The sequence below is a fragment of the Lepidochelys kempii genome, chromosome 12 (genome assembly GCF_965140285.1).
Source record: "Lepidochelys kempii isolate rLepKem1 chromosome 12, rLepKem1.hap1, whole genome shotgun sequence".
Classification (NCBI taxonomy): domain Eukaryota; kingdom Metazoa; phylum Chordata; order Testudines; family Cheloniidae; genus Lepidochelys; species Lepidochelys kempii.
Window position 1 is genome coordinate 35850663 of NC_136391.1, and position 11854 is coordinate 35862516.

Consider the following 11854-nt stretch of genomic DNA (forward strand, 5'->3'; position numbering starts at 1 on the left):
TCCTCCAAGTGTATGATGTCTTGCCAAATAAGCCATGCGTAAATACACGCATTTAAATATGCTAACCAATTATACATGTTAACAAATATTAAACAAAATAATTGTACTTGAAATTGCATTAAAGTGAAATCAGGTTACTGAAATTGATGCTTAACCTTGATATTCGTATTGATTTTGGTAGCCCAATGTGCAGCAAAGCAAGGGATGGACTAAGGTCTGAGGTAAAGAACATGTGGGTGGATTCATAGCTGCATTTCAGTGTCCTCTTTCTAGTAGCAGGTGGATTGATTTTAAAAAGGAAAACTTAATATGATTTAAATAACAATTAAAAAAAATTTAAATTTGAAAAATCTTTTATTTTTCCCCAAAATCAATTTTTAGTCACCCTGACTAGTAGCTTTTCCACTGTTAAATTTTGAAGGATGACAATACAGTAGAACCTCAGAGTTATGGACATCTTGGGAATGGAGGTTGTCCATAACTCTGAGTAAAGCACAGTTTGGGCTACGGGCCTAGCACCAGACACTCCAGGCCAGGCTTCAGCAGCAGCTGAATGCCCTACTCAGTGCTGGCATGAGTTTGCAAGCTTGTTCCCCTCCCTGTGGGGTGGAGGGGTGTGTGTGTGTAAACAGCATGTCCCCCTCCTGGTGGAGGGTGGGGGTGAAAGTGGCGCAGACCCCAGCACTGCTTCTGCCCTGCTGGCTCTGGCTGTCTTGGGCTGGCAGCCCCAGCATTTTGCTGTAAGTGTCAGGTGGGGGTGGGGACAGGCAGCCCAGATGTGCTTACCTTTAAGATGCAATGTAGGTACCCTACAATATTTGCCTTTTTTTTTTTTTTTTTGGTCTCTGCTGCTACCTGATTGGTTACTTCTGGTTTCACATGGTGTCTGGTTGACCAGCCAGTACATAACTCTGGTGTTTGTAGCTCTGAGATTCTACTGTAAATCTAATATTCAACTTTGTCTCCTATTTCTGTAGATCTGTGGTTTACCAGCAGAGTTCTAAGGAGTCTGCCACTCTGCAGCCATTTTTCACTCTACAACTGGATATCCAGTCTGACAAGATACGCACAGTCCAGGATGCATTGGAAAGCTTGGTGGCAAGAGAGTCTGTCCAGGGTTACACCACAAAAACCAAACAGGAGGTGTGTTCTGGTCTTGTCTGCTGGACCTTTTTATAGTCAAACATTGAATTTTAAGCGCTTTTCATACAGCTGTTGGTTTTTCAGTAGTTGCTTGAACATTAAACCTCATGTTAAGAGGTGCTAACATTGCAAGGTATACTATAAGTGTACTACGTATTTAACATGTACAGTCAAGGTCACTCAAACAAGATGAGACACTAATTCTGATAAATGAAATTATTGACAGTAAATCAGTGTATTTGCAGAACTGGTGTAATAGTTGGTTTGGGATTTTGTGGGTGGGGACAGAGAGGCATATAAATTAAATTCACTGTTTGAGAAGTGGTAGTATGTACTGTCATAAGGAAAATAATTTTTCCCTAATTTTAAAGCACAGAAACTCAGGTGACCTGGGCGTTGCCAGACACTCCTAATAAGACCGATGTGCTTCAAAATGTTGGTGGGTTCAGAGTATTTCCTGGCTTTTGAAGTAGATATTTATAACAGTCTCATGACTCAGAACACTGACCTCTGTTGCTTTCTGTTCTTGGGTTAGAAGGAACAGCGTGGAGACCATCCGTAAGAGAAGTTCTCAAACTTCTTTTTGTACTATGGGCCTCATTTAACTACGATAGCATAATATCCATATGAAAACTACAACAATTGTTTTCATGCTAAAACTATTTTGGGAAAGCACTGTTTACCCAGCTAGCTCTCTGTGCATTGCAGTTTGGCAATTTCTGGTCTTGAATGATGGGATATATTATATTTTGCTTTGAGTTTCCTCACACTATTCTCATCTTTTTCTCTAGCTGGCTGATCTTATGGTCTATTTACTGTGTGTCAGTAAAGAATTAAAATCTACCTAGTCGCATCTGTGCCTGGTCAGCAGAAGGGGCTCAGATTAAAATCTCATGTATAGTGTGTTCTTAATTACCTTAAACAGACAAGAAAGCAAAGGGGGCCTTTGAACATATGGTCATTCTTCACAGAAGGCATTGTTTCCATATATCTTACCTACCTCACTGTTTATCTAAACATTCAGAATATAATTGTGACTGGAGAATGGATGGAAAACTATTTTCCTTGAAAAGTTATAGGTAGACAGACATCTTTTTTCAGGATTATGTATCCAGTCCTCTAATAGGAGTGGAAGTGCGAAAATATTTTAGGGATTTCTTCCCATGTGGAAGGAACATTTGCAATGCAAGCTCATCATAATTTATCACAAGGATTTTGTTTTACTAGTCACTTCTTTTTGGTTTTTGCTGCAGACGGTTTTAACCTCTTTAAGGACAACCCAGTGTTCAGTTATGGGTTTTGGAAGAAATGGGTGTTCAGTTTAGGAGCTAGTGATTTGGTCTAGTTTAGTGTTTGAGTGGAAATAAAAGCATCCAAAAACGCCTTTTAGATCTTTCTTTTTCAAAGGATATTCAGGAAAAAATAGCAGTTTTTGTATTACATGTTGTGAAAATATTGAACTTCAATAATTTTTAGTGCATACCTAGTGGTTTATAGTGTGTGTTAATTCTCAAAACATCATTGTGGAGAAGGCAGGTAGGTATTTCATCTACACATTTGAGATGGGAAAAAACCAAGATATTTAAATAACACCAGAAAGAGTATCAATGTTAGAGTTAGTGCTCAAGAGTTCTTGGATCCATGTCCTATATTTATAACTTTTCGTGGATTGCGCCCCCCCCCCAAAAAAAACCAAAAACAAACTTAAAGTATTATTAGCTAAGTAAAGCTTTAGTCCTCATTCTGTAGCAGGTGGGGATGCTAAAGTAATTGTCAGGTTGAAAGATTCTACAATGGTGTTGCTCTTCTTTTTTATGTTTAGTTTTAAATTTTTATGCAATATTCTGCGTTGAAATATGATCTTTAACTTTAATGTGAGAGCATCATTAACTGCCTCAGATTCTCAAGATTTTAAGCTACACTTTTTGTGGTTTCTCAGGTTTAGGAGTGATAACCAGGCACTGTAAATATAGCTTGCCCTTCTGATTCCCTATTTTCACTCCGCTTAAGAATCACGAAAGTTTTTTTCCCTTTGAAGTTAAAATGTTGGTGTTTAATCTCAGCCTAAGGCTTTCTTTAAAAAAAAGAAGAAACAACCATTTTTTGAGGTATGAAAAAGATGTGTCCATTAATAAAACAAAATTAAAGACAAAAAGTGAAGACTGAAATATTACTCTAAGCCCTTTGTGTTTAGGGCAGTGGTTCTCAACCCGCGGCCTGCTTGCGGCCCAATCAGCACAGAGCTGCAGCCATTTTACATCCTCAGGACCATACAGATAATATTGGATGTGGCCCACATAACACCTTGTGGGCCACATATGTATAAATAGGTTGAGAACCACTGGTTTAGGGTGTTGCGGAGCTTCTAGGTATTTACGTTATCCTAGTATAGTAATACTTAAACATGTAGTCATGATGAAAGTCAAAGTCTGCCATCTGTAAATTCTAGCTGTTCATAACTTGTTTGTCAGTGCTGGGTACTTTGAAGTAAGAGTCTTGTAGCATAAAGGAGGCACCAGAAAAACGTTCAGTGGCTTTTCTGTTCCTATATTATGTTATAGTCATCAGTCCCGACCTCCTTTGACTAGATCAGTGACTCCGGTTTCATCCATTAGTCATGATCCTTGTGTGCTTATCTACATACAGTGCTGTGACATAATATGCAACTGGTCTGTGTGTGATATGTACTTACATTGGTACCAGTATTTCCAGCACTTCATAGAATCATAGAATATCAGGGTTGGAAGGGACCTCAGGAGGTCATCTAGTCCAACCCCCTGCTCAAAGCAGGACCCATCCCCAACTAAATCACACTGTGTTAAGTAATCCTGCAAGAAGAACAAAACTAATCCATGGAAAAATGTATTTCTGAATCGTAATGTTGCACTCCATCATTTCCACCAGCTTTTTTTTCTGTTTCATAAATATATAGTTAGTCCCTAGATTAAAGAACCCCCACTGAAAGAACCACACGTGGACATTATATTAAATTGTAATACTTTTTGCTTGAAGGTAACACTTCAGTGGGAAAATCCAATGCGCTTTAGAGGCTTAAAGTACACAAACAATGGGATATTTGTCATAAAACTAACACAATACAGACATAAAAATAACACAGTACTTTCAAGTGGCATACTTAGGTAAAATTCGTGTTCTACACACATTAGTCATGCTCCCTTGCTTTTTGTTTTCAAAAGGGTTGTGAACTTCAAGATACACTGATCCTAAAATTAAGATCTAATTTTAAAGCATTTTTGTGTTCTCTGTATTAGGTGGAGATCAGTCGAAGGGTGACCCTAGAAGAGCTCCCTCCCGTTCTTGTGTTACACCTCAAAAGATTTGTATATGAGAAAACTGGTGGATGCCAGAAGCTTATCAAGAATATTGAGTATCCCGTTGACCTGGAAATTAGTAAAGGTGAAGCTCTGAAATAAAACTTTTTTTGTTTTGAGGAAAAGAGAATGTTCTACGATTTCCAAAGGATAATAGTGAATTTTTGCAAGCTCAGTGTAGGAGAGACTTGATTTTTTTCTGTTGGGTTGTATACATGCGAAAACTCTTCTAATCTAAATGAAATCTTTATTATCTCGTGTGCCTTATTTTGTGTCTGTGCTAGCTGTGGATTAGGGGAATCCAGTCCAGTGATGCTCCAAGCTGATGTGCTCAGGCTTTATTTTACAGCACTTGCTGCCTGTACTGTCTTAATTTAGATCTCAGTCCTTCAAAGAACTCCACATAGGCAAACCCTGGAACATTTATCAGGCTCCATTGACTTCAGTGAGGGCTCATGCAGTTCCAGCGTCCAGCTGAGTGGAACTTGTAGAATTGGGGCCTAAGACTGTAAGCTGTTCAGGGCTGAGGGATGACTGTGTACCATGTGTTCGTACAGTGCCCTCCCTCAACTGATTAGAGTACCCTGGACAAGGTATAAATAATGAATAAAAATTCTTCAGCTTGGAATCCATCCAAAGAGGTGGTAAAAGCACCATAATAAAAACCATTGATCGGGCTGGAGAGGAGAAATGAGAAACTTTTTTTAAGACCAAACTATAAACATCAAAGCAATCAAATAGGTAGGTCAGATTTCAAGTGTTAATGCATTATAAAGTTTCTTCAGTTTTTAAATTTTAAGATCTATTCCTTTTTATAAAGTGTGTGTGTTATATGTAAACACCAGAATAATATATGTACCTTGCTGCATCGAATCTTTTTATTCTGACATTGACTGTTCAGTCAACCATTAGTTCAGATTGACCAATATTTTTATGCTGTCTGCAATATGTTCCAAGCTACCTGGAAATTGCAAGGCTAATTATGTAGGGATACATTATAAATGATGTGTTTACTTTGCCAGATAGTATAGTTTGATCTTGGGGTTTGTTTGTTTTTAAGACATACTGGGGAGGTTGAAATCTGTAAAGCACGTGTTACAGGTTGCTTTGGTCAAGCAAGACAGGCAACTGCTATATTCTTTACAATCTCTGCAGTTTACAGGCTGGCCCTCTCATCCTCCCACAAGAGGCATGGCAGGGGAGATAACTATGTCTTGGCCCTTTTCCGCCTCTCCTCTGTATCCCTGGGGTAGCTTTGAATGCTACTCTTGCTTGAAATCCCATATGCAAAGGCTGGTGCTCTGGCCATAAGAAACTAGAAGTTGACCCCCTTGTCTCCCACCACAGAAAAGACTTCAGTGTCTACAGTGTCAGCGTGCTGAGGTTTCAGCCATTTCTTTGATGTAGGAACCTTCAGATGAAAAACTGTTTGATTCTTACTTGGAAGTAAATGTTCACCCGACATCAGTTAACACAAAAGTGTTTATCTTGTTAAAAGTGTTGGGTTTTGCTTTTTCAGAGCTACTATCTCCGGGTGTGAAAAGCAAGATTTTTAAAGGCCAAAGAACCTACCGGCTCTTTGCAGGTATTTAGCCGTTTATGTCACTCTATCCCAAAATATTGCATTACTTACAGGAATTCTGGTTGTGGAAATGTTGTAGTTACTGCTGACTAGGATTATAAAATGTTTACTTTAAATTAGTGATGTAACTTGCAGGGGTAGTAAGTTCTAGTGTAAAGTGACGCATAAGTACTGAATATTCCGATTATGTGATTCCTGTCACATTGTTTCAGCTTCTGCCTAAGTAACATAGGATCACAGTTCTGTACCAGATCCATCCTGCACAGGGTATATAGATACTTGCTTTTCAATGAAAGAATGCAGACTGCAAAGCCTCTATTAAGATGCATATAGGTCTGCTCTGTCTCAAGTGGTGTACATCAATATTCATTTTTTCTCAATGAGGTTAAATATTAAGTATCTACTCTTCCGTGAGTATTATTCATTTATGATGACACTTAACACAAATTGTAGAGCATAACTGTTATTGATGATGAATTGGTGTTAGTGACATGCGACTCGAATGGTAAATACATCTTGTGTAGCCAGAAGAACATCTACAACTTTAATTTCGCTATATTTGACACATACCACTGATTTGTAGGGTAACTTTTCAGGTGTCTTTTAAAATTGCCAGTTTGATGTTGATTCATTGCATCGTTCTAAACACTTTCAAGATGAGTTCTTCTTGCAGTGTATGAATAGCATATTGTATGACTAGGGAGGTGCCACTGAGTTGACTGTTACATAGTGACATTTTTATGGTAGGAATATATTGAAGTAGCAAATGAAAGACTGTTATTGGTATTAAAGAATGGAAACTGGTGTAAATATTCAGAAGCATTTTATTAATAAACAAAACATTAATTTCCACAGTTTTTAAAAACTATACATAGATTAGTAAGATTTGCACCTGCTTATTTGGATTAGCATCAGAAGAAAAAGCTCAGGGGGCTGGAGCTTTTCACTTCTGGGTCACCAGTTTAGTTCCAGCCCTGGTGGGCTTGTGTGATGAGGTAGTTTGGATCCAGTTCTGTTTAGGTGGTATAACCAGGTTACAGAAGGTACCATCAAGACTGGCAATCTCAGCGGAGGGCAGCAGTTACTTTAGTGGAACAATTCTCACCTCTGGGGTGAGCTTCCCAAGACAGGGTTGGAGAGCTTGGATAAAACAGTATGAGGAAATTTGCATTGCTACTGCCTCATCTTTTGTGACTGTTCTGTAGACACACACACCATTTCAGTCTCCAGTCCATTATTGTTAGTCCAGAACTTTACACACACGGCATGCACAACTTGTACAAAATTTTAATGTCTGAAAAGAGGGTTTTTTAGAATTAAAGATATTTCTAATTAAAAATATAACAAGAGGTTTGCCTAAATATTACTCTGCAGTAAGATAAAATACAAACTGCATCCTAGAAAATCTTATAGGGTAATTTCTATCCTAAAGAACTCTTGAAATATACCAATAATTTAGAATGTGTATACTGTGTACCATAAATCATGCCTGTCTACTTTGTTTAACTTAAAGTACTCATAATATGTATTTGTCTTCATAGAAGTGTAAACAAAATCAGAGTAAATTTAAAGTGTGGTTCAGCTCTGAAAGGTAGACTGTGAAAATGACACTTTCCTACTGCTACTTGTTTTTACTGCTTTGTTTACTCCTCTTAGCATTGCAGAGAGAAACATAGCTAACAGAATGAGCTGGATTCTGTTCTTCCTTGTGCATTATTACCAAAATTATATACCAGTATAATTCCAAACAGTTACACCTGTACAACCCCAGTGAAGGCAGTAAAAATCCCCAGGTGTAGTTTGCACAGGATCAAATGGACCTAATTTTGCTGCAGAACATATTACAGGTGGTGACATTCTCAAAGTAAAGAATCAAACTTGGTTCCATGTTGAGATTGCAGGATTGGCACTCACAAAACTAACAAACAAACTATGCACATTCAAGTGCTTAGTATAGAGTGATTCTTATGGAATCACTTTTGTAGGGTGGAACCATAATTTAAGCAAAATTAAATGGGTTAGATGGGGAGTATCTTATGTTTGTAATAAAGACTTTTGAACAGAGAGTTCTGATATTGTAAAGTTTCATAATGTTCTCTTGTACATGAAGACTTGAGGTTTTATGATTAGATATGAATGAAGGTTGACTCAGGCTTTTGGTTTAAGTCACAGAGATGTCTGAAACTAAATATTGTAAAATACCTACTTTGATCTGCGAACAGTTAACTTGGTGAAGATCGTTTTGACTTGAAATGACAAACAGCAACAAACTGGACATGTAGGAGATTTCAAGCAGTTATGTTTGTTCTCAACTATTTACTAAGTTTGTCAGCACTAACTGAATTTTCTGAAGCTATGTTGAATTGTTGCAGGAAGATGGTCTGTCAATCCCATTGGTCTTTTCCTGTGAAGTAATCCTTCCCTGAAAGCCGTGTAGTAAATGAAAAATATCTATCTTAGACCTTTGGGACACTTGATCTTAAGAATATATTTTTCACTTCTTTAGAATCCTGAGTTTTTGTGCTGCCAGTGAAAAATCACTAGCATCACAATAGGTTTCTTCCTTTGTAAGTGCATAAAATTATGACAGTATTTGCTATCGTATAGATAATGCTGGTATAACTTTAAGTATTTGCAAAGGCATTTCTAAAGGTTTTAGTGGCAAATACTGTATAAGCATAACTTCAGTACAGGATAGCATGTAAACATGCCAGTCAACATGTAGTTAAACTCTTTAAAAAATATGTTCTTGATTTCATGTGAGTTGGGAAGTTTGTTTGAATTATGAACTTAAACAGAGGAACATCTTAGTAAATTTCTATTCCTGTTTTGTTTCCAGTGGAAGTATAAACATTAACTTCTCTTTGCAGTTGTCTATCATCATGGAAACAGTGCAACTGGTGGCCATTACACTACAGACGTCTTCCAAATTGGTCTTAATGGCTGGTTACGCATTGATGACCAGGCAGTCAAAGTGATAAATCAGTACCAGGTGGTGAAGCCGTCTGCTGAACGCACAGCCTACCTCCTGTACTATCGCCGAGTTGACCTGCTGTGAAACTTCCCTCTTTATGCTGTGTGTGCAAGATACCTGCTTTGTAGAACGCCAACTATCACTAACTTTTTTCCTCCTTTAAATGCTCTTTTGAGTGAATCCTTTTTCCCCCTGCAACTATGGGATAGAGTGAAAAAGGAATCTACCTTGGGGGTTGTGCACAACATGGTTTGTGTGTTGACTTGACTTTGCAGAATGAAGTCATTAGGTTGAAAGACTCAGTCTCACGAATCACAAAAAGATAAAATATTTCTGAGTTAATGCTGAATCCTAAGATGATAAAGGGGGTTTGCATTTGATTCCCACTTTCTAATTGCATAGTAGAAGAAAACCCTGCACCAGCAACAAAACTTGTAGATTTCTGTGAAAATAAGTTTTATCTTTACTTAAATAAAAAAAACTAAAAAAAAAAAAAAACCCTCTCTACTCCCCCAGTAGTTTTTGATAAATGATAAAACATGAGCCAGTGTGTATCAGGAGACAATGGTTCTGTGCTTCAAAACAATGTACAAAAGTACAAAATGCAGAGTTGCTGGTTCCTAACAGGAAAAAAACCACATTTTAATAATTGTGCGATGAGAAACTGCTTAAGTACACATTGCAGATCAAATATTTGGAGTTAAAATGTTAGTCTATGTAGATGGGTGATTGTAACTTTATTGCTATTAAGAGATTTCAAACTGCATTTATGCTTCTGTGTACACAAGATTTTAAAAAATGGGCAAAATAATGAAGATTGATATTTCTTTAAGTCTGCTTTGTTTAATTTTGCTGTCTGCTCTCCTATAATGTTGAGTTCCTAATTGTACACAGTTTAGTGATATCTAGGAGTATAAAGTTGTCGCCCATCAATAAAAGTCACAAAGTTGGTTTAAAGTTGTGGGGTTGTGTTTCTTTGACTTTGAGTGTAAATTTCAGTTGTGGAAACTCTAGTCTAGAGTTACTATGCATTTTCTAATTTGAAATAATGCTATTTAGCAGGATAAAATTCACCCTGGTGCAGAGGGCACCAGAAGACCTATGTATCATGTAGGCCTTATTTTGAGGATTTAAGTGCAGGCTCCCTCCCCTCAGGGGTGCTATGATACTCATGAAAGCATAATCATTACCTGATTTTAAAAAAACCATGCCTACTAAGTCAAATGAGTTTTGCATTTAAAAAAAGAAAAAAAAGCAAATTGCAGGAAAAAGTTATTTTCTCCACTGTTTTCCCTTCATGTTTTCAAAATGAAGTAGCTGCTTTATGTTCCAGAAAATTTCTGTAGCATTTCCTTAAGCTGCCTAGATCTCTCTCTTCACTTTTTATCTCTTTGTCTGGCACAGGCAGGACAGTTTCTTTCCATCTAACTTCTCTGTGATTGTGCTGCTTTTTACTGTTTGTTGAAAGAACTGTACAATTTGCCTTTTTAGTACCTCTAAGGTGTTCATAGCCCACCTATTAATATAGTATCTGGTCACCCTTTTTGTGCTATCTGTTTGGCTTTTTCGTTAAAAGGCAATTAACCGTGTATTTGTACAGCACCTCACGCAATGTGGTTCTGGTCCAGGACTGGGCTCCTATGCACTACAATAATACAAGTTGTTAAGAAGAAGAAGGGGCTTTGGTCACCACGCCATAAAGGAGGAGTGGTGGGAAAGTGTTAATCCACAGCTTCAGCTTTCAGAATCTCTTCATCCAGGGCTGATCCGAAGAGGTGCCCTGCACCTTCAATTTTCATGGAAGTTAATCAGGCCCTTATGTCTACACAGTCATTCAATGAGGAGCAGTAAAACTTTACACTTTAGCTTTGAGAAAATATTGGCTGCCTCTCTCAGTAGAACTTCATTTAAGTCTCCCTGATACTGAGAAAACTGATGTTGAATAGGAGAGATTGAAAGTGACTTAAAAAGAATGAACACACATTGTATGCTGAACCGTGATCCTCAGTCTTTAATGTATTTCTTCTATTAAAACGTTAAAAAGAAGTAAAAATTATACTTCCTTAGCTGCAAGTGTCTATTACAAATCTTTCATTAGCTATATAACTATTCAGTGAAACTGGAAGAAAACCTTATTTTGGATGCTATAAAATCAAATCTTGACTAAGATTTTAAGAAAGAAGTAACGATGTTCCCCATGATTTGGCCAAATTCAAGTTGGACAACCACATTCTCCCTACTGAAGTTTGCACTCTTGCTTTAGTTGGATTCTTCACTTCATTTAATTGTTGGGAGGAATTGCTGTGCATTGTTCAACTGCTGGTGTCTCCCATCCCAGAGGTGGGGGCATTTAACAGTCCCTCTATATAGTTTGTATTATACACTGAGTGTGGTTTGGATGTAAGTTGCTATACAGATGTTTGTTAGAGCTGGTTGGAAAAGTTCCAATGAAACTTTTCCTTCGGAATTTGCTGAATCAAAACCTAAGCACTTCGTGAAGACAGTTTGATTTTGACAAAATTCCACTGAAAACCAAGCAGGGTTCTTGTGGAACCTGACCTGCCAGGTAGGTTTCCTACCAGTTCATGTACCTGGCAGACTGCCCCAGAGCCCAGGCTCCTAGAGATGGGCAGAGAACATTCTTGTTTGATGGAGAAATTTGCAAATTTTGAACAAAAATCACTTGTTAAGTTGTTGAACCATGGTCACTAGCAAATGTGACTTCTCTGTATGTGATGAGACTTTCAGATTTTGTGAAACAAAATATTCCATAGTTTTTTAAGATTTCTACTCTTTATAGTTTCTGTAGAAGTTAATTATAGT

The 11854-nt window shown here is 37.6% G+C and overlaps 1 protein-coding gene across 4 annotated transcripts in view; it reads left to right on the plus strand.

Moving 5' to 3' along the window:
• Nucleotides 1-9988, plus strand: part of USP10 (ubiquitin specific peptidase 10) — a 74608-nt gene extending 64620 nt beyond the window's left edge. For all 4 annotated transcript variants that reach the window (XM_073308088.2, XM_073308090.2, XM_073308089.2 and 1 more), the window contains 4 exons: nucleotides 978-1143; nucleotides 4416-4560; nucleotides 5995-6060; nucleotides 8928-9988. In XM_073308088.2, the coding sequence (XP_073164189.1) occupies nucleotides 978-1143; nucleotides 4416-4560; nucleotides 5995-6060; nucleotides 8928-9115 (565 nt within the window). In that variant the 3' untranslated portion in view covers nucleotides 9116-9988. The remainder of the gene's footprint in view (nucleotides 1-977; nucleotides 1144-4415; nucleotides 4561-5994; nucleotides 6061-8927) is intronic.
• Nucleotides 9989-11854: the final 1866 nt, after the last annotated feature.